We start from the raw sequence: 22,412 nt of genomic DNA, 5'->3' as shown, positions 1-22,412 counted from the left end.
CAGAAAGAGAGAGAGAGAGATAGGCGGGTGTTTGTTGTTTTGGGTTAATGAGTCTCTCGATCATTGTCCTTTTCCAAACCAACTACCCGGCCCTTTATTATTTATCTTCAATTCTCTTCTCACCCCTTTTATTTATTTATTTATCATCTACCTCCCTCCTCTCTCCATCCCTAGCTCATCTTCACCATTTTTCTCATACAAAATATATATATATATATATATATATATGAAGAAGGGAAAAAGAAGCTATTTCTTTTGAGGGGAATGTTGTTTGGCTCGAGATCATTAGAAACTACAGATCTTTCTCTCTATGTATAGTTATACAAATTATTATAATATGATGTTGTTATAATTAACTAAATTAGTCAACGGATCAATTATCAATGGTCTTTGTTGGTTAATAATGAGGTTCTAGATTGATCATTATTTTAAAAGAGATCGAGAAACTTGATCACTGGATCTGGTGTACTCGGACCAGGCTTCATTCCCCCCAATTGTTGCTTCTTTTCTTCTCACAAGCTTTCTTGCATATATAAAGATTCGATCTTTCTTGAGGTGGGTTAATCTCTACTCTTAATTTTAACCTTTTGTTTAGCCTATATTTATCATATATTATCTGATAGTGTAAATTAATTATATATAGCACTTTTTCTTGCATAAAGCTTCGATCTTTAAAGTGGATATATAATCTATGAAGTTGGTAATTTTCATCGTCTTTGTTTAACCTTCTTTTTAAGAGATGTCAGTGTGGATTGAAGCACAATCAATCTTTCTTGCATCAAGACAGACTCAGAATCTTTATTCTTAATTCCATCCTTTCTTTTGTTAATTATTTGTCTTATTAGTTGTTACTACTTTAAATAACAAAATCTTTCTTGCATAAAGACTTGATCTTTGAAGTGGCCGGGTTAATCTTTATTCATATATAACAATAATACTTCATATAGCTTAATTCTTTTTCTCTCCATACACAGGATTATCATTATTGTTGTATTTGTTTGTATAGCTCCTTATTTTGAGTTCTTAGTGTAAATAACAATCTTTCTTGCATAAAGACTCAATCTTAGAGGTGGGTCAATCTTTCTTCTTTACTTTAATCTTCCATTTAGATTCTTTTTTTTTTTTTTTTTTTTTTTTTTTAAGTTAGTGTAAATTACCATCTTTCTTGCATAAAGACCGACTTGATCTTTGAGGTGGCATAATCTTTAGTATTGATTTTGAGCTTTGTTTTAGTGTATGGATCATTAAAGTGGTTTAATACTTATTCGATCTTAATTGGTTGCAAACACTTGTTTTAGTATCCGTTTGTAAATTTTTAGTGTACTTAAAAAAGACAATCTTTCTTGCATAAAAATCTACTATTGATATTGGGTTAGTCTTTACTCTAAATACACATATAAAGGACAATATATATTTGTGTAATGATGAATTTTCCTATGGGCATATATACTACTTTCTAACTCTGCAAATACCCAGAAAGAAAGAAAGAAAGAAAGATATTATGAAAAAGTTCTTAATTCATCATTACTTTGTTAGATTCTAAAGTGTTTGTGTTTGTGAGATGACTTCAAATTCAAGATTCTGATCTGTGTGTTTGTGGCTGTTTCTGATGTTCTTTTTACCCCTTATATATATCTCCTTTTTACACGATGCAAATATATATTTGACTTTTTTTTTTTTTTTACATTCAACCCCCATCATCATTACCTTATGATTGCTATCATGATGGCTTTTTTTTCTTCAGATTTAGGGTTTGCATGCTTTGAAACTTCATCTTTTTTTACTTATTTTCTCCTTTCTTCTTTTATTTCATGGTATATATATTTACAGGTAATTTAGTAAGCATGAAATTTTAACTTATATAGGATATATAAAGGGAAATGGCCATATTTATTTTTAATTAACTTTTTAAAAATATTTTTATAAATTCAATGCTTGATAGCTAGCATATACATATATGTCCATTATTTGTATGGCCTATGGATTTAAGAAACATATATATACACCCACTCCCCATGCCCCCACTCTATCTATAAATATTTGGACCCCAATCTTATGTAAAATAACTAACATGGGGTTTGCTTATTAGTCTCACAAAATTTGCTTAAACCATATTTCTTTGTAGTAAATTTTTCCTATAGATATCATATATATGATCGACTAGTAAATTGTTAAATTTGTATTTTTCCAGTCAACTCAACTGTTAAGTAGTTACTGCTTGCACCAGGGATCGACTAAATTAATAAATAAAAAATTGGGGCATGTGTAAATGGAAACACATGTACACAAGACATGTTTATAGCTGTATATATGTTGAAGCAAGCTAGTGAACAAAAAAGAGTTGTCATTTACTAGTAGTAGTAGCCCTAGTTAATAGTAGATGTGAAATTGATGCAAATTAAACCTCCTTTTTCCTAGATTTCATTGACATGTTTCACTTATATTATTAACCCTGCTAGCTAGAATTTGGCATCACCACAGACAGTCTAGTCCTTTGATTGATTTGATTGGGGTGCGTGGTGACTATGCCCACAGGCTTGGTTTAATTTGTCCTCACCTATATTCACTCTATTCATCAACAGTTTCTTCACAAACTTAATTTGCTTCTTCATTCCTTTTGAACCTTAATCCATCAATGGTGGTTACGTATCCTAGCTTGATCAATTGTCATGAATTGAAAACCTATGCATGTTCATGGCTTCAAGCATGGTGGTTTGAGATACTGCCCAATTAGATATCATTATGGCGTCTTGAATGCTAACTAGTATTTACTAATTAATTCGTTGTTCAAAAAAGAAATAATAATAGTATAATTTGTGACTTTAACTTTTGGAATGTTTTCCAGTTTGATAGATCTTCTATTAAGATATGTAAGATCATATATATTGATGAATGTGTAACAATTAATAATGTAATTGAACAACAAAATATATATATAGATAGATTTTTGACCGCTCTCTTCCCTTTCTTTTTTTTGTTTTTAGAAAACAAGAAAGGGAAGAATTGCCTTCTTGTTTTTTGTTTTTGGAAAACAAGAAAGAGAAAGAGAGCTGTCAAAATCTTTACATCTGTGAGTCAGTGTTGTACAGGAGCTTTGTAGTGTCAATGTGTCATGAATTCTTGAAGATGTGAGGCGACTGTCATCATTTTTATATCATTCAGCAGTACTACTACTATACTATACTAGCATTTAATTTAATTTTACAAAAAGAGGTACAAGATTTCATGCATAAGATACAAGTAATGCTAGCTTTTAGCTTGCATTGACTCTCTTGCGCAGAGTGTAGTCAACATCTGTGGCATCTAATTTAAGGGCTATGGATTCCGTTTATAAACTTGGGCGGTCACTCGTCTTTAATTGATTGAACAATCATGTTTCGCTATACCTGTATTTTTTCTATTTTTTTACTCATTTTATAAATGTTATCAACTCTCTGTATCATATATATTTATTATGCTACTATTTTATTTCAAAAAAATAATAATGAAGAAATGGAGACTTTTATTTCTACTAGAATACACACATCTTTTAAAAGTAACAATTTATTGCAAAACAAAAATGTGAGATATATATAAATAAAAAAAGATAGAAATAGTTCCCACTTATAAAGTGATGGTGTTACCCACCCAACCTCACTACGGAGCCTACACAGACTACCTTGGGTCCGACTATTATGGAAAGGATATACATTCTCCCAATATGAAGATCTGTACTTATCTCATAAGAAGCTGGATAGCTACGAATCTCCTCAAAAGAAGGAAACAAATCTACTCCAATAGGGGAAAACCCTACTTGGAGGACAAGACACTTTCACCCTATAAATAGGGACACAATATACACAAATCAGAATATTCTCTGCACTCTCAACACACATACAACACATAGTTGGCGTACAAAAGGTTCTCACACCTTACCGAAAGGGAATCGCCAACATACAACCATAAACCCCTCATCCTCCCCATTCTAGGACCAAGGTTCGGTGTACAAACATAAAGTTATAAGACCCCAAAAATGGTTTAAAAAAAAACAATATTGGTTTTGTATTTAGGAAAAAGAACCCTTCTAATTTGTTGGATCATTCCCTTTGTTCATAAAAAGCAAGATTTTATATACAAATATTTATTGTTGCTTTTTTATGTTTAATTAAAGTAAGTGTTAAATAATTTTTTTGTTAACAAAAAGAGATAATACTAAAATGAAAAAACAAATGAAAATTAAATGAGCGTTTGGTTCGCATATTGTTTTTAAAGGAATTGGAATCTGTCAAAGGAATTAGAATTTGAAGGAATTGGAATCTGAAAGTTTTAAAATATGTTGTGTGTTTGGTTGACAGAATTCAATAGAATTCAGTTAAATAAATTAGAATATTAATATAACAAATGACCAAATTACCCTTTATTATAGATTTACAAGTTTTTTTTTCATTTTAATAACATAGTATAAATAAATAATATAATAATAATAAAATAAAAAAAATAACTAATGATAGATAATTCAATCAATGGCTTCGATGCACATAGTTCAGTTGGGGTGAGTTATTTTGAAAACTCACAAATAAAAAAAAACTCAAGAACCATTCTGAACCACACATTCTTTATTTCTTTCTCTCTCTTCAATTAAATAATAAAAATCACCCAAATCCTTCAAAATGTTTTATCTTACAAACCGTAAATCGTTAGCCGAAACAAAAAGCATGGGTAGTCTTAAATTTTTGTCCTCTTTCATTAGAGATCCAATTCGCTATACTTTTGAAGACTTTTTAATTTTCATTTTCTTTTTTGTACTTACACATAACTTACACATGTGTAGGTTGAACAAAAAATATGATTCGGAGCGGGCTTCGTCCTTAAAGATATTCATAAACCAAAGCTGGTGGGGGTAATAGGTCATTGAGGGTGATAGGTCATAGGGGGTGACCGGTGATAAATGATCTACATAACGGGTTCCCCCTTAGCCACTATGGCTCCGCCATGGACTGATGGGCTCCACCCTTGGCCACCATGGCTCCGCCATGGATTGACGGGGCTCTTCCCTTAACCTTTATTGTTGTGTACATATGTTCATTTACTAATTTACATGTGAAACAATGATCCTATACATGTGTAGATACACAAATACAAGAGGGAAAAAAACAAAAATTAAAAAGTCGTCAAAAGTATATTGAATTGGATCTCTAATAAAAGAGGACGAAATTTTAAGACTACCCATGTTTTTTGTTTCGTCTAACGATTTACGGTTTGCGAGATAAGCATTTTGAATGATTCGGGTGAATTTTATTATTTAATTGAAGAGAGAGAAAGAATGTGTGGTCCAGAATAATTCTTGAGTTCTTTTTTATTTGTGGGTTCTTAAATAACCCTTGCTCTAGTTCAGTTTCCATAAAGTAATAAATAAACATAAACATAGATATATATACATGTATACATACAGCCCCCTATATCCACAGAGATATAACCCACCACCCATCATCGTTCTTGCATCTTTTTTAAAAAACCATCTGAGCACCCCCATCAAAATCTAATACACATATAACACACAACAGACTATGCTTTTCCCAATCGCCATCTAGGGTGGCCTTTACTCCAATTGACTGTTACTCCGGCGGGAGTGTTTCACTTAGGTGGTGGTTGTTGGTGGGACACCAAGTCAGATTACAAAAGGTAGGAGATAGGAGGCAAATGATGCAGATATGAAGAAGAAAAGATTAGAGGTAGGCTAATAAAATCAATAACTAATGTAAGGTTTAATTTTAGATAAGGGTTTTTTTTGTCAAATAGTTTGAATTCTATTGGAATCTAAAACATTCTATTGATATATTGATGGAATTTCAGATTCAGTAAATTAAGGAATTTGAGGGAAAGTTTAGATTTCAATTCCATCATTTTTATGAACCAAACATGGTTAGGAATGAAATTCAAATTCCAATGAATTCCAATTAGTTCCACCCAACCAAACACCCCTTAAGAGAAAACGTATAGCCTGGATTGCTGCTGCCAAACTGGTTCATTATCAAGTGAAGAATGAAAATATATACTCAGAAAAGGTTAAAAGCCAATACCTTTTAATAGTTACTTTTAGTGTCCTTGTGACCCTATGACAAATATATATGGGATTATATACCTACTTGCACTTCATACCTTGGAAAACCATATACATTTCGTTATAGATGCAGACATTAAAACTCAAATAAATAGTTCATTTTACGTGTGTTTTGCTTACCATTGTAGGCAAGAATATTTACATTTCACTATTACACCTAATACCCGAATTTACAGTTTTATATTGCCGTGTTCAATTTTGTTCATTATTAGTTGTTCTTTACTTATCATGTTTTATATATTTATTTATTTTGTTATTGTATGGATATAGGGATAAGGGATCGGGTGCAGTGAAATAGTGAGAAATAGTTAATTAAAAAAAAAGGGGGGGGGGGGGGGGGGGGGGGGGGCAAACAGGTGGTGGGGTTTTAAGATGGTGGGGTTGGAACCTGGGCTAGCCCATAGTTCCTTGTATAATCGAGGCCCACTTTAATGACCTGTTTGGTTTTAAAGTCCAAGTGTGCTTTATATGAATCAAACTTTTACACAAAATAGTGAAATACCTTACGTTTGACTGTTTCACTGTAGTAGCCCGGCCATTCTGAATTTAAAAAAAAAAGGTCCTTGACTCGTGAGATAGGAACACTAATTCGGCGTAATCACCGACTATACGGTGAGCATGTTTTTATACGATAAGTATCAATACGTACTACCCGTATTGTACTTTGACCTTTCTGGTTAAAGCGAGTGTACTTTCCGTATAAGAGCATCCCGTGTATAGTGGGTGTTCATGCTGAATTGGTGGATGTGTGTACACCAATACACCATATGTACGTAACACTGTCGTGAAATAGTACTAGAGCAGAAGTCTAAACATTAAATTGAGCAAAGTCTAAACATTATATGGATTAAGATCTAATTAAGTTGAGTTTCAAAATGATAAATTATAGTATGATTATAGCGATTGTTTTGTGAGAGAGAAAAAAATGAGTCCGTTCTTAATTTTATTAAAATATATATGTTTCTTTCTCTTACAAATTATGACTTCTCAATTTATCATAAAAAGATCTCGATCTATTGCTTTAATACCGGGTGGTGTTTATCGTATAAGCACATTGTCGTCTTCATCATAGTTACACCTTGGATTATACATCTTTCATTTCAGCAATTAATGTTTTGATTTATGTTTAACTCTTTTATTTGATTTAATTAACAGAGTACTCTAGAATCTAGATTCTCATATACGTACTCTTTATAACTATGAACATTATGTATGTTGATGGCTATCTAGTACAACTCAACTCTGGAATCTAGATTCTCATATACGGTACCAGCGCAATGCGATGGTGTTTGTGGCGGCAACGGTGTGGTGGTGGGGGTGACTGTTGGTGTGGTGGAGGCGGCGTCGAGTGGTGTAGATAATTGATGTAAAGGTAATTGATGCAAAATATTAATAGAGATATTTTGGATAAATGACCGATATTGTAATTTAATCATCAATGGTATTTTAGATAATTTATCCATAGTTTTTAAAGAAAGAGTTGTTTATTTATTAAATAGTATAAAAGTATAAATTAGTTGTATACGGGATCGAATTAGAATTAAGAAATAAATGTATTTTGAGTATAGTATAAAAAGTGTTAGAATTTTCTAAAATATGAAAGGTCAATATGTTTTATAAAAAATTATAAATTATGGATCATAAATCATTCTATAAAATACTCATCAAAATTATCCTAACTAGACTACGATACTTGTTAAAATAAAAAGATGAGATTATGAGTGAAAATAAACATTAATTGTTACATTCGTGACACTATGTTTATGCTTATTCTTTATTAATTAACGTAGCTGGCCCGCACAATCGTTAATCATACACGAAAGGTATAACACTTATATGTTTGTCATTTCAACCTTTGATGTGAGCTCTTTTAGTTAAAGAGGCACTTATATACAATTACTTCATATAACCCACGTATAGCTTTTACGGAAATGGCTCCCAAAGGTAGTGGAAATAGGAAGAGCTATATGGTGGTTAAAGATGATCATGGAAGCTCCATATTGTTTATAAAATAATATATTTCTATTATTATTCTTAAAAATTTATTTAGTTTTAAAGTAATTAGTGATCTCAACGTAGTGTAATTGAATTTTGTAATCTAATTTTACACTTGTTAGTATTATGAAACCGTTCGAAAACCCCTGAATAAAAATCTTGGTTTCGTCACTGCCCAAAAGAACTGTCGATGACGTTCCTGTGAACATTATTGATCACTACTTAAAACATATATTTTGTGCCTATCTAATGTAAATATTGTATAGGTAACAAACATATACTTGGAATTGACTAATCAGTATAGATTTGGACCATTTTGACATCATAGAGAAGATGATAATTTTTCTCAAACCAACTACTATATATACTCTCTCAATGTACAGATCATATTATCAAAACCCAAAATTCTCATTACTAGTTTTTAACTAGCGGGTTTATAAGCCCGCACATTGGGCTTCAACTATAGTGTTTACGTGCAAAATTACGTTCAAATGATTGCGATATAAATATAAAGACCAAACAGGCTGACAGACGACTAAAAACATAAAAAAGAATATAAATGTATATGTCTACATTTGTTATATAAAGTATAAGTAAATATGATAAATCCGTTAAAAAGTTTGCATATTAAACACATATCTTTTATTAAAAGCATACTGCAGGCGGCTACGCAAGAAAATAAAAAAAGGTTACAACTTGGTAAATTCCGAAAGGTAATACAGTGTGAAACATAAAAAATGTAAAGTAAAAAAATAAAATAACTCTGTTTAAAATTTTGTCATACTAAATATATAAATTTATCTTTTAACAGAATTAAAATACAAAGCAAATAAAACAATTATAAAAAAAATATATGGATGAGTCAAATCAAAAATAAATATAGACGAAATTTAAAAATCCTTTAAATAAAAACAATATGATAAGTTTGTTAAAAAATTTGACATATTAAATATATACGGTTTAAAAACAAAATAAACAAGTTAATAGACCGCTGCGCCAATTCATCAATTCATTCCTCTGATAGATGTATATAATTAAATACTAGTCAGACGATATTGCTTTCATGGATAAACCATGTGTTACATGATTTAATTAGATTACTTTATTTCATATTATGATATGATTATGATATGACATACAAGAACAAAATGATTTATATATACATATTGTGAGCATATGCTTGTACTAGTTAATTACCAGTGCATGATGTAGGATGATTGTAACATGGTGCAACCGTACATGACATTTAAATTTGTACGGGGTAATATATGAGTTGCATCTGTTTACGTATCAAAAATATTTAATGCATTTTAATTTATACTCAAGTTTGCCAGATCTAAGCTAAAAAGAACCTTGCTCTTATTTTGGTGTTATGAAATCTTATAATCTTATTATTGTTTATTGTAAACTTAGACAAGTCAAATTTATTTAGTACATTTTTATTTCTTCATAATTTCCTCTGTTCTGGGCTTCTGGCGAACATGGACTAAGAAGGGCCCATTCAATTAAAATTTAAACCAAACAAAATATATTGCATCGTTTTTTTCACATAGTCGTTAACTCGTATTATACACTTTTTCTTTTTTTTTTTTTTTTAACGGCAAAATAGTCGTTATACACTTATACACTTGTCCATTAAATTGAAAACAATAACGAAAAAAAAAATGATAAAAAAAAACCAGCTCAAGACAATGGTAATTAGGGATTATAACCAAATGATAACCTCGTGATTTAAGATCACGGATTTGTTCTAGCATAAAATGTACTTAGTTGCCAACTTACACAAGTCAAATTGGTTAATCAAATATGGAGTGTTGATAATAAATTTCATTTGAATGTATGCTAGCTCAGAGTAAAATGTAATATTAACCGGACAAGGTTTTTTAATCTAGGCTATTTAAAATATGCGAGGCATCCAAATGAATTGGTGACCCCAAAGAATTTATGTAAGAAAATCAAAGATAGGACCTTTTGTGAAAATGTTAATACGTAAACGACTTATCTACCTTGAAAAAGGTTAATGCTAGCTCGGAGTGGGGTTGAAAGTATGTCTCTGAAGTTATACGCAAAACTGTGACAAAGGAATCCTATAAGAGTACAACATAATAAAATCATCAAAACGAAATAATTATGAAATTTGAAAATTAAATGCTGCTACCAAAATTGGGGAAATAGTTGTAATTCGAATTAATGAGATTTGTTCTAGCCACCGGCTGTTAATGCTTAGGTTGTTACTGTCATATCTCCACTAGCTTAATGATATTGGTTTTGTCTATCATTTATTATTTCTAAAAATAAAATAGGAAATAAGTACTAAATGCAATTTCTCTAACATATGATATAATGGCTCAAAAAGGGCACTAAACAAGAAAATTCAATGAAATTTAAGAGAGCGTACGTCGAGTAACTTATGGGTGGGAGTGTGGGACTATTAATTTTACATGGAATCTAGAATTACACATGTGGAAAAAATAATTTTCATATATGTTCAGTAACATTGTATTTTTATAGTTTTCATCTCTAACTAGTGGCTTTCGGGCCCCGCAATGTATTAGTCTAATACGGATCTTTTATACTAACGTGATTATCATGAGCCTCACTGCAACTGTTTAACTTAAAGTTATTCTCTCACGAATACAAATATTATTATATCTCCAAACGTTGTTGTGATATGGTTGCTCTAAAATCCATTAACATTACTTGATAATTGAAACTCATAAAATCATTTAAAAAATTTATTTAGTAACTAATACAATTTTCTATTTATGTGATGCATAGAATATATCAAAAACAAAGACAAAAACTAACAACCTTATTCAGTTCCATATAATATACCTTTTTAGTAAACTATATATATAAGTAGAAAAATTTGGAATTAAAATTGTGATGGCGGATAGAAATCTCATAATCGAATAAATAACAAAATGAAAGGCTTTTGTTGGGCTAATAACATAACCCATAATAGTTTTGAAATAAAACGTACTCAAGATAGGATTAGGATTTTCTAAAGTTACAATAACTTTACCTATAAAGTTAAGAGTATCTCAACCATTGGATTGAAATCAAGGGTCAAAATTCAAACTTGATTTTTGAATCTTAACCCTTGATTTCAATCCAATGGTTGAGATGCTCTCAACTTTATAGGTAAAGTTATTATAACTTGAGAGAATCTTGATCTCTCAAGACATAGATTAAAAAGCTACAAAGTAAATAAAAACAAGGGTAAATTACACTTTTCGTCCGTGAAGTTGGCAGCTTTTGCACTTTTCGTCCTTAACGTTTAAAAATTACAACTTTGACCTTAAAGTTGACAAAAATTTGCAATTGAAGTACTTTTGCCAAACGGTGTTAAGTTTCAGTCGTTAACGTCCGCACGTGCAAAACACGTTAGGGCATTAATGTCTTTTCCCATTTAAACTTGAGAGACTGAAAGTTAAAAATGCGACATGTTTAGGGTCGAAAAATGAAAATTACTTTATTTATTATAAATCTTCACTATATATATACATATATATGATTTTCGAGTCTTTCGAAAGACTTCCCATTTTCAACCGGAGAATATTTCTCCGTCTTTCCCTTCCGGTTAACTCCAATCTCTATATCTATCTATATCTATATATTCCATGTCTTCACTATTTAAGTTTTTTCATACACTTTTAGTAGTATACACCTTACTATTATTCTCTATATCATCATCATCATCATCGGCTAATCTGCGATTTTGATTCAGAAAGAAACAGCTGTCGCGATTTATAATCTTAGATCTTCTTCTTCTTTAAACTCGAAATCCATTGATTCGGATCAATCAGCCGTGATTTTGATTCAAAAAGAAACAGTCGCCGCCACAAACCACTATGCCGCCACTCTCTAATCTGGCTGCAATTGATCAATTGTTGGTTGGGGATTCTTTGATTGTTGATGGGGATGGTTCAATTTTGAAAAAAGAAAGCTCAACCGATCGATCTGGGGGCTGTAATAGAAAACCCTTATTTGAGTCCAGCCGCCGCTACTGTTCCGGTTGGTTCTAGGCAGAATTCCGGTCAGAAAATTGATGATGGGGGATCGATTGGGAGTGGGGTTGCTGCTGCTTTAAAAAAGAATGATTATTTGATCGATCAGGGGGCTGCTTACCCCGGTCAGAAAGTAGGGATGGCCCTACTCAGGTTCAATTGCCCGATTCTATGGTGGGGGTGGCTGAAACCCTAATTCATAATACAACCGCCGCCGTACAGCCACCTTTAACCACCTCTGCGCCACCATCACTTGAAGATATTCAACATTGATGATTTAATGATGAAGGAGGTGTTGGAGTCGTTGAATGATGAATGTGGATTTTGGAAGAAAGTGATGATGATTTGGGTGGTGGCTGCTGCTGGTGAGAACACTTTTAAAATAAGAACGGTGAGAACACCTTAAAAACATCATTTTGATGCATTAAAGATCCATAAAACTAACATAGTGCATAACTAATTATCATTATTTAAGTGTTTAACAACACATTCATTCGTCAAAATCGAAATAATCATGTTTTTTGTTTTATGCATCCATCTTGGATGCATATTCATCAAAATGATGCATCCAACAAAAAACGTGATTTTTTTGATTTTGATGAATCAATGTGTTGTTAAACACTTAAATAATGATAATTAGTTATGCACTATGTCAGTTTTATGGACTTTTAATGCATCAAAATGATAATTTTAAGGTGTTCTCACCGTTCTTTTAAAAATGTTCTTATTTGGTTGTCCATATATATATATATATGATAATAATAATAAATAAAGTAATTTTCATTTTTCGTCCATGAACATGTCGCATTTTTCACTTTCAGTCCCTCAAGTTTAAATGGGAAAATACATTAATGCCCTCACGTGTTTTGCACGTGCGGAAGTTAACGGCTGAAACTTAACACCGTTTGGCAAAAGGACTTCAATTGCAAGTTTTTGCCAACTTTAATGTCAAATTGTAATTTTTAAACGTTAGAGACAAAAAGTGCAAAAGCTGCCAACTTCAGGGAAAAAAGTGTAATTTACCCCAAAAACAAATACATCTAGTAATTGAAGTGGAAAACACGGGGCACAGTGAGCTAGGAACGTGGCATCCATTCAACAAATTCATTGATTTAGTAACATTTTTGTCAATCACCGTTCACCGATATACAAAACGATGGGCCAAGTTAATTCAAGTAAGTCACTAACTTTTTGACTTTTCTCTGCACCAGTGCATCCCAACTCATTTGCACCTCTCTTTCTTTATCTCTTTTCCAAAGAATCTCACTCTTCTTAATACAAAAAATTGTATAATGTCGACTAAACCTTTTTTCGTTCATTTTAGTTTATTAATCATGTATATAAGGTAAACGAAACCAACCGGGGTTTGTTCCTGGCCGACAGTTATTGCCATCGTTATTTGATGGCTTTTGTTACGGTCATTTGTTACCAGGCGCTGTTGTTACTGCGATAATGTTTGGATTCCAGAAATCATATCCAGTTGGATGAAATATCGGTCATTTTTTGTGTGAGCGACTGAGGTTACATTAGCTTTCTCCTATCATGACAGTCAGTTAAGGGTGGGTTGAAAATTGATGATGGTGTTGGGTGATTGCTTATCGTTGATCGGTGGTCGAGATTTTTTGCACAACAGATATGATGTTGTTGGGTTTTATTTTGTTGCTTTGTATCAGATTTTGTTATTTTGGTTAAAAGAGAATCATTGATTTACATTTCTTTTTTTTTAAGTTTGTTTCAGCAAAATCGTGGAAATTATCCGTTTAGTCCTCCTCCACCACAACTCCCACCTCAGCCGACGTTTTCTAAAACTTTTTTCCGACAGAAACATCATTTATCCGGTTTAAGTGTTCAACCACTACTGAATGTTAATGAAGATGTTGATTTTTGAAGATCTTAGTTGATTTTTAGTATTTTTTTGGTTTTGTTGTTTTTAAGGATGAGTTGGAAAATAGAGTTGTACATTATGTTTATACATTTGTACGTTGAATCTGCTTGAAAAAGTAATACCATAGGGATGTGACCAATTTATACCTATCGCCCACATCGTTATTGGCCATTTTATTAAGTACTTAAAGTCGATTTTATGTGCATTTGGCGCGTTTATGGTGTTTGTTAGTATTTTCAGGCGCTAAACAGGTTACGCGTTCATCTGACACATTTTTGGATGATTTGTGGTCAAGACAATGAGTTATGATATCGAGAGTTGTTTCAAGTGGAAAAGACGGAAGAATTTAGCAAGAATCAAGTTCGAAAAGGAGATCTTTGCACAACCTGCTATGACTGCGCCGCAGTGGAGATATACCTTGCCCATTGCGCCGCAACCATTATCCACGTAAAAGTTTTGATCTAACCCCACTGCGCTGCAGTGGGGGTTGCACATTAAAGACTGCGCCGCAGTCAAGAGATCAATAATTCAAGACGAGGAATCATACTGCGCCGCAGTGGTGGTTGGCTTAGCCACTGCGCCGCAGTGAGCTAAAAGTCAAAGTCAAAGGCCCTCACTGCGCCGCAGTGAGGGGAAGTCATGGCTCACTGTGCCGCAGTGAGTGCACGGGATCTGAAGGGTTTTGGACGAGTTTTGCATCGTAATAGAAAACCATGACCTAATTTCCAACTTATCAAAAATCTTGCTAGGAGATGTTCTACAAGGGTTCTTCAATCTCCAAGCAAGTTTTTCTTAGGCGGATTCATTGAAGATTCACGAGCACCCATCTAGATCGTATCTACTTTTATTGTCTTGCAATTTCAATTTCTTAAACGATTGGTACATCATGTTTCTCTTCTATTTTAATTATTATTTTGAATTGATCATGAGTGGCTAAACGTTTAATTATTCACCTTGATGAAACTAGACGAATGATGTGATTGCTATATTTTTAATTCAAAAGAGTTTATTAAATTATCGTTGTTCCGTGATCTTGATGATTTAATTCTTTTTATTAATTAATATGATATTGGTTGCATATAAATTCTTCGTTGGTGGTACCAGTTGAATGTATGTGTGATTTTAAAACGGTTACTTGTCTATGAGTAATTATCACTAGTTCATGGTTTGATAGTGAATATCATTTTAAGAAAAGAGTAATTTTGTCAACGTGATTCATAGCGGTTGGTGGTACCATGTTATTGTCACATAGGTGCAATTGATAATTTGATAGTCAATAAAACTAATTGTTGAAAAAGTTGTCTTAGCTTTGGTGGTACCGGCTTGGGTAATTTAACTAGCAACTTAGGTGATTCGGTAATTTGTTCACGGTTGGTGGTATCACGTGAGCACCTTAATCTTGTCACGATTATCTTTAAACTCAAACGAATTTGGTCTTAATTAAATGCAATCACATTTGAAGTCAAATGAATTCAAGGTGGATGACTTTTATCAATATTGTCTGAAGTTCTTCTTACTTTCATGCAATTTGTTTTTCAAAATCATTTTAAATTTTATTGTCAAAAGGATTTTCGAAGTAACACCCGTTTTACAAACCATTTCATCAAACAACTAGTTGATCCAAACCCTGAGAACGAACACGGTCTTACTTCTTAGCTATATTACAAACGGTCGGGTCCACTGTCCGATAGTGTGTGGTAGTGAGTTTGTAGGTAATTCTAGTTTTATAAATTTAAAGCTCGATTTTGCACGTCACATAGCCATCCATACGCTTCACAAGTTGTTATCCATGCAATAGACGTTGTACCCTATGCTAACTAAGCCGCCAACTAAGCCGGTACCGTAGAATCCACTTTCAGATTGTTATATATATATAATATATACTATGTCTTTTACCCGCATGATGTGTGGCTATTTAAAAATATAACTGAATTAGATGTTGGTAAAGTTTACAATGTAGAAGTCAATAATGATTAATAATTTGTTTTTTCGGTTTAGTAGTATATGCTAATGTATTATTTATCTTGTTTATCTTTAATTTAGAAGCATAATGCTAGTATATTGTTTATTTGTTGATACATGAATAAAAATAATATAATATAAGGTATGTTTGACAAAAATAGTTGTAGTTTATATTTTAGTTTTAAGTTGTATCTTTTAGGCAAAGCTGTTAGTTAGAACTTTTATTTTTTAGAGTTCTTTGATACTATAATTTTAGCTGCAACTTTAAGAGGTATATATATAGTTTTTAATTATTAAACAAATCATCAAAACTAAAAACTCATGAAACATCACTTCTAAGTGGCGTTTCATTTTTCTTTAAAATGAAAACCTAAAATGAGTTGGCCGGCATCCAAACAAAACTTTTAACACGAGTTATGTAAACATGTAATTAATTACATTATAAAAATAGTCCTATACTTAGGACTTTCTTTCATAAATTATAAACATATTATATTAATAGACATGATTGTACCATCGTTTCAAGTTGGTGAAAAGTGTTCCAAATATATCTATCTTCAAACTTTGATTTCTTGTAACAAAGCACCTAATGAGTTGATATGTTTTTCTCAAATTGAAGATTTGAGAAGCTACAATATGATTTTATATTTAAGTAAGAAAATAATTTGCTATATATATTCGATAGGTAATATAATAACTTCTCTCTGTAATAAAATATAAGATATATATATTCCAAAATTTTATATTATTATGTGTCAATATATTTAATATTTTTTATTTCATTAATAAATAAATATCGTAAAAAAATATGAAGATGCCACATAGGATTTATCATATGTGGCAATGTTATAAGCTAACTTCAAATTGAAGATGCTCTAGAATCGTTCGGATTCTTACTGTTTTAATATATATAGGTTTTTTACCCGTACGATGTGCGGTTTTTAAAGTGATTTTAATTTTAAAGCTTTTAATGTTGACATTGATAATCAACAAAACTTAAAATAAACATCATTTATATACCAAAAAAAAATATATAAAAGTAATTGAACATATATAAAATCTAATAATAAAATCTATCTTAATAGTATCCATGAACAATATCTATCGTACCGTAAAACTTTGATCAGAGTATATTGGAAAAATCAATTTGAATATTGATCAGAGGTATTATTTTTTATCATATTTTTGAGTTATGGTTGAGTGTTTCATTAAAAAAAAATTTGCATTAGTGATCACACCAATTTTTATTGTAGCTACTCAATCGATGGAAAAAAATAACGTGTATGTCAAATCTTTTTTCAATATAGTAGAGGAGTTATGTTTACTTTATAAAATTGAATCTAATTAATGAAATACATATAGTTTCTCTTTTTATCTATATCTTGTACGGGATTTAATGGAATATATTATATTTATGGGATTTGAAATATTTTTTCTTTCTTTGAATATATAAATATAGGGTAGAATCTTAACCCTTGATTTTAATTTAAGGGTCAAGATCTTCCAAATTTTACCTCTCAAGTTGGGATAACTTGAGGGACTCCCCACCCATAAATATAAGATAAATATTGTAAAAACAAATATAAACATGCCACATATGATAAAATCCTACGTGTCAATATATTAACATAGTTTAAGATTTATAGATGGTTTTAGAAAGCTAGGATTACTACTGTTTTAATAATTATAAAGATAATTCTTAAAAAAACTAATTGGCTATTCGATTTTCAGTCCGGAAAGATTTGTTCACACTCATTTTTTACTTCAAACCTCAAAGTCTCAAGTTTCTCAAATAACAGCCCATCTATTGATATTTGGTACATATGTGCACCTAAATTTTAATCCAATGCTTGAAGATCGAGCTAGGTTTAAAATAAAATATCTATAATACCTTATAAAAGAAATGACATATTCTATATTAGATAATTCTGTCTTTAAATTACCAGATTTGCCCTTGAAATTTTTTGTTATTTTTCTTTATGTAACTACCCAAAATCTTTAACAGACCGTCTTCCCCACTACTGTCACCTCATTGCGTGGATACCATGCTCGTTAAACTCAAACAAGTACTGTTAAGTATATTAACTCACAAACATATATATTCCATACATTCCGTAAATTATAGACATGAATTCAAGTAATGACCGCAAGCTATCGCACTTCGCCTTTGCTTAGTGAAACAAGTGATGAGATGAAATTGCATTTACGTACCATAAAATAACAAAAAAACAAGAAAGAGATCAAACAAGCAATTTCTTGGCCGGATCATACATTGCATATATATATGTATATATACTAAGGCTAGCTACTAATTAATAGCTAGTATTCATCCATCTTGATTATCAATGGACTACATAGATTTTTTATTTACCCATTTAACAACTTTGAATTCTTCCAAATCTCTTCAAGTTCTCTAGCAAAAGCTTCTTGGCGTCCCACGACAATTGTAATATGATCTTTCTTTTCTACAACCTTAATGTTGGCCCGAGGGACTTTCGTCTTCACGTGGTTGCTACATTCGACCGGGATGAGCTCGTCATCTATACCATGAAAAATGTTAACGCTACACGTTAACTTGTTTTGAACTGTTTCCAAATATTCTTCCATCTTTCCGGCAGTCCCACATATAATATTGTGAAGGGTATGCCATGCGGCATTATGTGTGTGGCAACAAAAACCTTTTATCAAATAAGTCTTAATCCTGCAATTATTAGACAAACGTGTTATATTAATCATATTTAATTAACAATAAGTCGTTTGATCTCTAGAAGGAAGCATATTAGTCTTAACAACATTTGATCTACATATATATATATATATATATATGTAGGTGGGTTTCATTGGTATGAAAATGACCAATGTGTCCCTGGTGATGATCGATTATTATTATGGATGAAGAAATGATGGAGTATTATGAATCTATATATATATGTATATATATACAAAGGCCAGGGACACGTAACTAACATTTCATTGAATGGCCTCATATAGTGAATGTGACATGTTTACAACTAGGTTCTATATATTAATATCATAAAGACGTACGATTTAACCAACTCAATGGCCTGATTGTGACACCATGCTTTCCAAACAATATATATGGTCCATGTTTACTTTTGGACATCTTTTAACTATACATACATGAAAATTTAATAAACACATTACAAACTTGAAACCGCTATATTATATTTTTAAGTTACAGAATGTGGTTGTGGGGTAATGAGTGGATTGTGATGTGGCAATTACCATTTCCACTAGTGTTCAAAATTTATGTAGGAAAATATACGAGGGCATTTTTTGGGAAAACTGATTTGAAGATAAAATGGTATATATAATACAGAGTTACAGACTCATTTTCACTGTAATGTTTAATTTTTTATTCTTCAAAAATTTAATGTATGAATTTTGTATCAAAAAAGTTTGCAAACTCTAATCAAAATTGTTCATTTATTTTCTGCCTCGACCTATTTTTAAAAGATAATTTTAGAAAGGGTAATATATTTATCTAAATTTTTTAACATAGGGAAAGTAACATGCAAATAGTTTTTTTATAGTAAAAAAGATTAGAAGTTATAAAAATGCTAACTTATAAAATTATACACTTTTTATGTACGTATTCAAATATCCACAAATATGAAATTCATATAAAAATGTTAATTTTTGTTCTCATCTAAGCTTAGACGGGAAATCCCTCACACAGAAATCTTTTAATATTATTTTGTATTTTAAATAAATCTTAGGCCCCCGTGAATTTTATGATTAAAAAATCAAAATGTGAGAGGTTTCCCATCTAAGGTTAGATGAGGGACAACCAGTGGCGGCCCAGAGAATTTTAACACCCCGACTGAGCAAAAAAAATTATGCCCCTTAAATTAACCGAATTCAAATATATAAATAAATTTTTTATATTTAGTACTTAAAATAATGTATATTAAACATTAATTAAAATGAAATCAAATATATATTTATATTATAACACATCTTTTAACATATTATACATTATATATATATAATATTTTAAAAATTTATACCCCTTCAAAATTTATGTCCGGCCAGGAATCAGGTTTGCACAACCTTTATTTTTTTCAAAATTTATATATATATATATATATATATAAATCAGGTTTCCCCATCATATAATTATTGTATATCAGTCCTATTTATTTTTTTCCGTATATTTGATGACAATCGGTGAGTTAATTCAACTGTCACGACATTGACTATATATTTTTTGAAAACTTAGACATTGACTATATTTATTCAGAAATACGTAGATATTTGCTAAACCTCTATTTTTAAATATTTATCTGTTTTGAGAAGAATGTAAAGTATCATTATCAATTACCGTATTAGGTAACCTTTTTACATTTACCAAAAATTGTAGAGTCTAATTTTTAAAGTACACGTTTGATATTCGATATTCATAAAATAAGTATACTATTTTGGTAGTGGTTATTGTATTTCGGGTGAGAATGTTAGGATTCGATCCTTGTCATTAGTCTATTTGAAATATTTATTGAAGTGGTTTAGAAATAGAATTAGGATTAGTAGTCGTTTTTTAAAAAAAAAAACATAATATCTTTTAAACTAAGGTACGTAGTCGTTTTAAATTGTACTCTAATTATTAATTAAACAAATTTAGAGTATCTAAAGAAAGAAAGAAAGAAAGAAATAAAGAAATATAATTATTGTTACCTATTTCTGGTGATGAGTTTGGTAAGAAATTCCCAAATGCGGTGGTTCTTGCAGATAAGCAAACAAATGGTTCGGCTAACATGTTCATACCAACAAGCTAACGAAGACCCAAACGCTATCAATGGCCACACCCGCCGCGGCGCCACCTTTCTCATCATATATTGCGTTGCCTGCTCCCCTTTCGGTGTCGGAAAATATGGCTGCAAATTAAAATCAAATCACCTTCCATTAAACTTATTACTTTTTCATTTCCAGTACATATGTATTAATTTCACCTATATCAGTTTGCATTTTTAATACATTAAATGTTTCATCAAACAACCAAAATAGTCTCACAAAGAATATACACGTCTAATGAACTAGCGTCACATATTGAAGGGTAATATTGTCATTTTAGATAAAATACTGCAGTAAAGTTTAAACACATTTACAAAGTTTGATTAAAGCGTTCGGAAAAGTAAGTTGTTACTATTTTGATACAGAGTTGATTGAGTCTATACCGGTGCAAGAAGAGTGAGGGATTTGACGGCGTTAGGATGTTTAACGGCGAGTGCAAGGGCCAAAATGCAACCAAGAGAATGAGCCACGATGTGAAAAGATTTAACCTTGTGTGATTCGAGTACCGATTTCTCAATCATGTCTAAATGCTCTTTGATTGTATAAAGCGAGTCGTGTGGTTTTGGACTCTGTCCAAAACCCAATAGATCGATTGCAAATAATCGGTATGCAGATTTTGTTGATTTTGTGAAATTTGGAAACACTGTCTCCGTCCAAAATGCAGATGATGATATAAATCCATGAATAAATAACACATCATCTCCTCCCACATTATCTGTTAATTAACCAAAACAGAACATATACACCAAATAAAACACAAATGGGTATAATATGCTTGTATAAATAATAAAATCGTATAGATAACGGACCTTTAGGGCCTTCGGAGTGAACGAAAAGAGTATCTTTACACGAGTTGGACCAAGAGTTACACGTGTCACAATCGCAATCTGACCAACGGGGAATGGGGTGAGATTTATGAGCACCGATTTTCTCTTGGAGCATTTCCACAATGGTGTTGTTGACCGTGAAAGTTGACCGAACCGTTGACTTGTTAATGGAAGTTACCATTGTTGTAGTAGTGTTGTCGATTTTTCGACGCTTAAGCTCTTTGACTGTGGTTTTCGACACCTCGGCCACCAAAGATGGTCGAGTGAAAAGGGTGTCCGAGATCTCTTCAAGTTGTAGCTTTGTTGATGTAAGGCAAACGATTTTTTTGGACTCCCCTTTTTCGGACACCAATATTTGAGCACTTCCGGAAATGACTTCTTTTGGTGAAGAGCAATAACACGGTTTCCATTCGGCTTCAATGAAAAAATCGGCTACTTTGTAGACATAACAAAGAATAAAATCAAGTACGTCGAGAATGGAGAAAACAATGAAGCTCAAAACATCGTTAATAAACTTTCCAGTTATCATTAAAATACCCAACACGCCCATTTTGCCACCAGAAACAAAATTCTCTTCCCACATCAATATATGCTAGTTAGAAACTAATAACAAATATTATCTAGATAGGTTTGAAACACAAAATGTTTCACAAGCTAGTCTAAACTAAGGTTGATAATGATCCAACCCGACCCGACTTGTGACTCAAATGGAGCCAATAATAACCCAACCCATGCACCACCTTGTTGAATACACTTGTGTGTTTGAAGGGGGAAGAGTGTGAGTTTGCTAGCTACTTGTATTAAAGGTGTTTTGCGTGGAC

At 31.6% G+C, this 22,412-nt stretch overlaps 1 protein-coding gene and 2 long non-coding RNA genes across 4 annotated transcripts; 2 read left to right on the top strand and 1 right to left on the bottom strand.

Moving 5' to 3' along the window:
* LOC122585874 lies at positions 1-899 on the top strand. 2 transcript variants are annotated; one of them, XR_006321810.1, is made up of 2 exons: positions 1-555; positions 663-899. It is a non-coding gene; the product is annotated as an uncharacterized LOC122585874 (long non-coding RNA). The 2 variants fall into 2 exon arrangements; XR_006321811.1 differs by having other exon boundaries at positions 644-899.
* Positions 900-13,191: 12,292 nt separating this feature from the next.
* On the top strand, positions 13,192-13,998 carry LOC122585287. Its single transcript, XR_006321683.1, has 2 exons — positions 13,192-13,280; positions 13,538-13,998. It is a non-coding gene; the product is annotated as an uncharacterized LOC122585287 (long non-coding RNA).
* Positions 13,999-18,139: 4,141 nt separating this feature from the next.
* On the bottom strand, positions 18,140-22,412 carry LOC122610704 (probable lysophospholipase BODYGUARD 1). Its single transcript, XM_043783674.1, has 4 exons — positions 21,574-22,412; positions 21,148-21,479; positions 20,648-20,847; positions 18,140-18,653 (listed from the first exon to the last, which is right to left on the bottom strand). The coding sequence occupies exons 1-4, from the start codon at positions 22,172-22,174 to the stop codon at positions 18,320-18,322; spliced, it is 1,467 nt and encodes a 488-aa protein (XP_043639609.1). The 5' UTR covers positions 22,175-22,412; the 3' UTR covers positions 18,140-18,319.

This window comes from Erigeron canadensis, chromosome 1 (assembly GCF_010389155.1).
Source record: "Erigeron canadensis isolate Cc75 chromosome 1, C_canadensis_v1, whole genome shotgun sequence".
Classification (NCBI taxonomy): domain Eukaryota; kingdom Viridiplantae; phylum Streptophyta; class Magnoliopsida; order Asterales; family Asteraceae; genus Erigeron; species Erigeron canadensis.
Note: the sequence above shows the minus strand (reverse complement) of the source record. Positions and strands in the feature narration are given on the sequence as shown.

What these genes read in the sequence shown, in the direction of transcription:
- LOC122610704 (XM_043783674.1), bottom strand. Translation starts at nt 22,174, where the DNA reads ATGTGGGAAGAGAATTTTGTTTCTGGTGGCAAAATGGGCGTGTTGGGT. An exon ending in TCACTCCGAAGGCCCTAAAG is followed by an intron (nt 21,480 to 21,573) that starts GTCCGTTATCTA and finishes GTTAATTAACAG; the next exon opens with ATAATGTGGGAGGAGATGAT. An exon ending in CCCTCACTCTTCTTGCACCG is followed by an intron (nt 20,848 to 21,147) that starts GTATAGACTCAA and finishes TTTAATTTGCAG; the next exon opens with CCATATTTTCCGACACCGAA.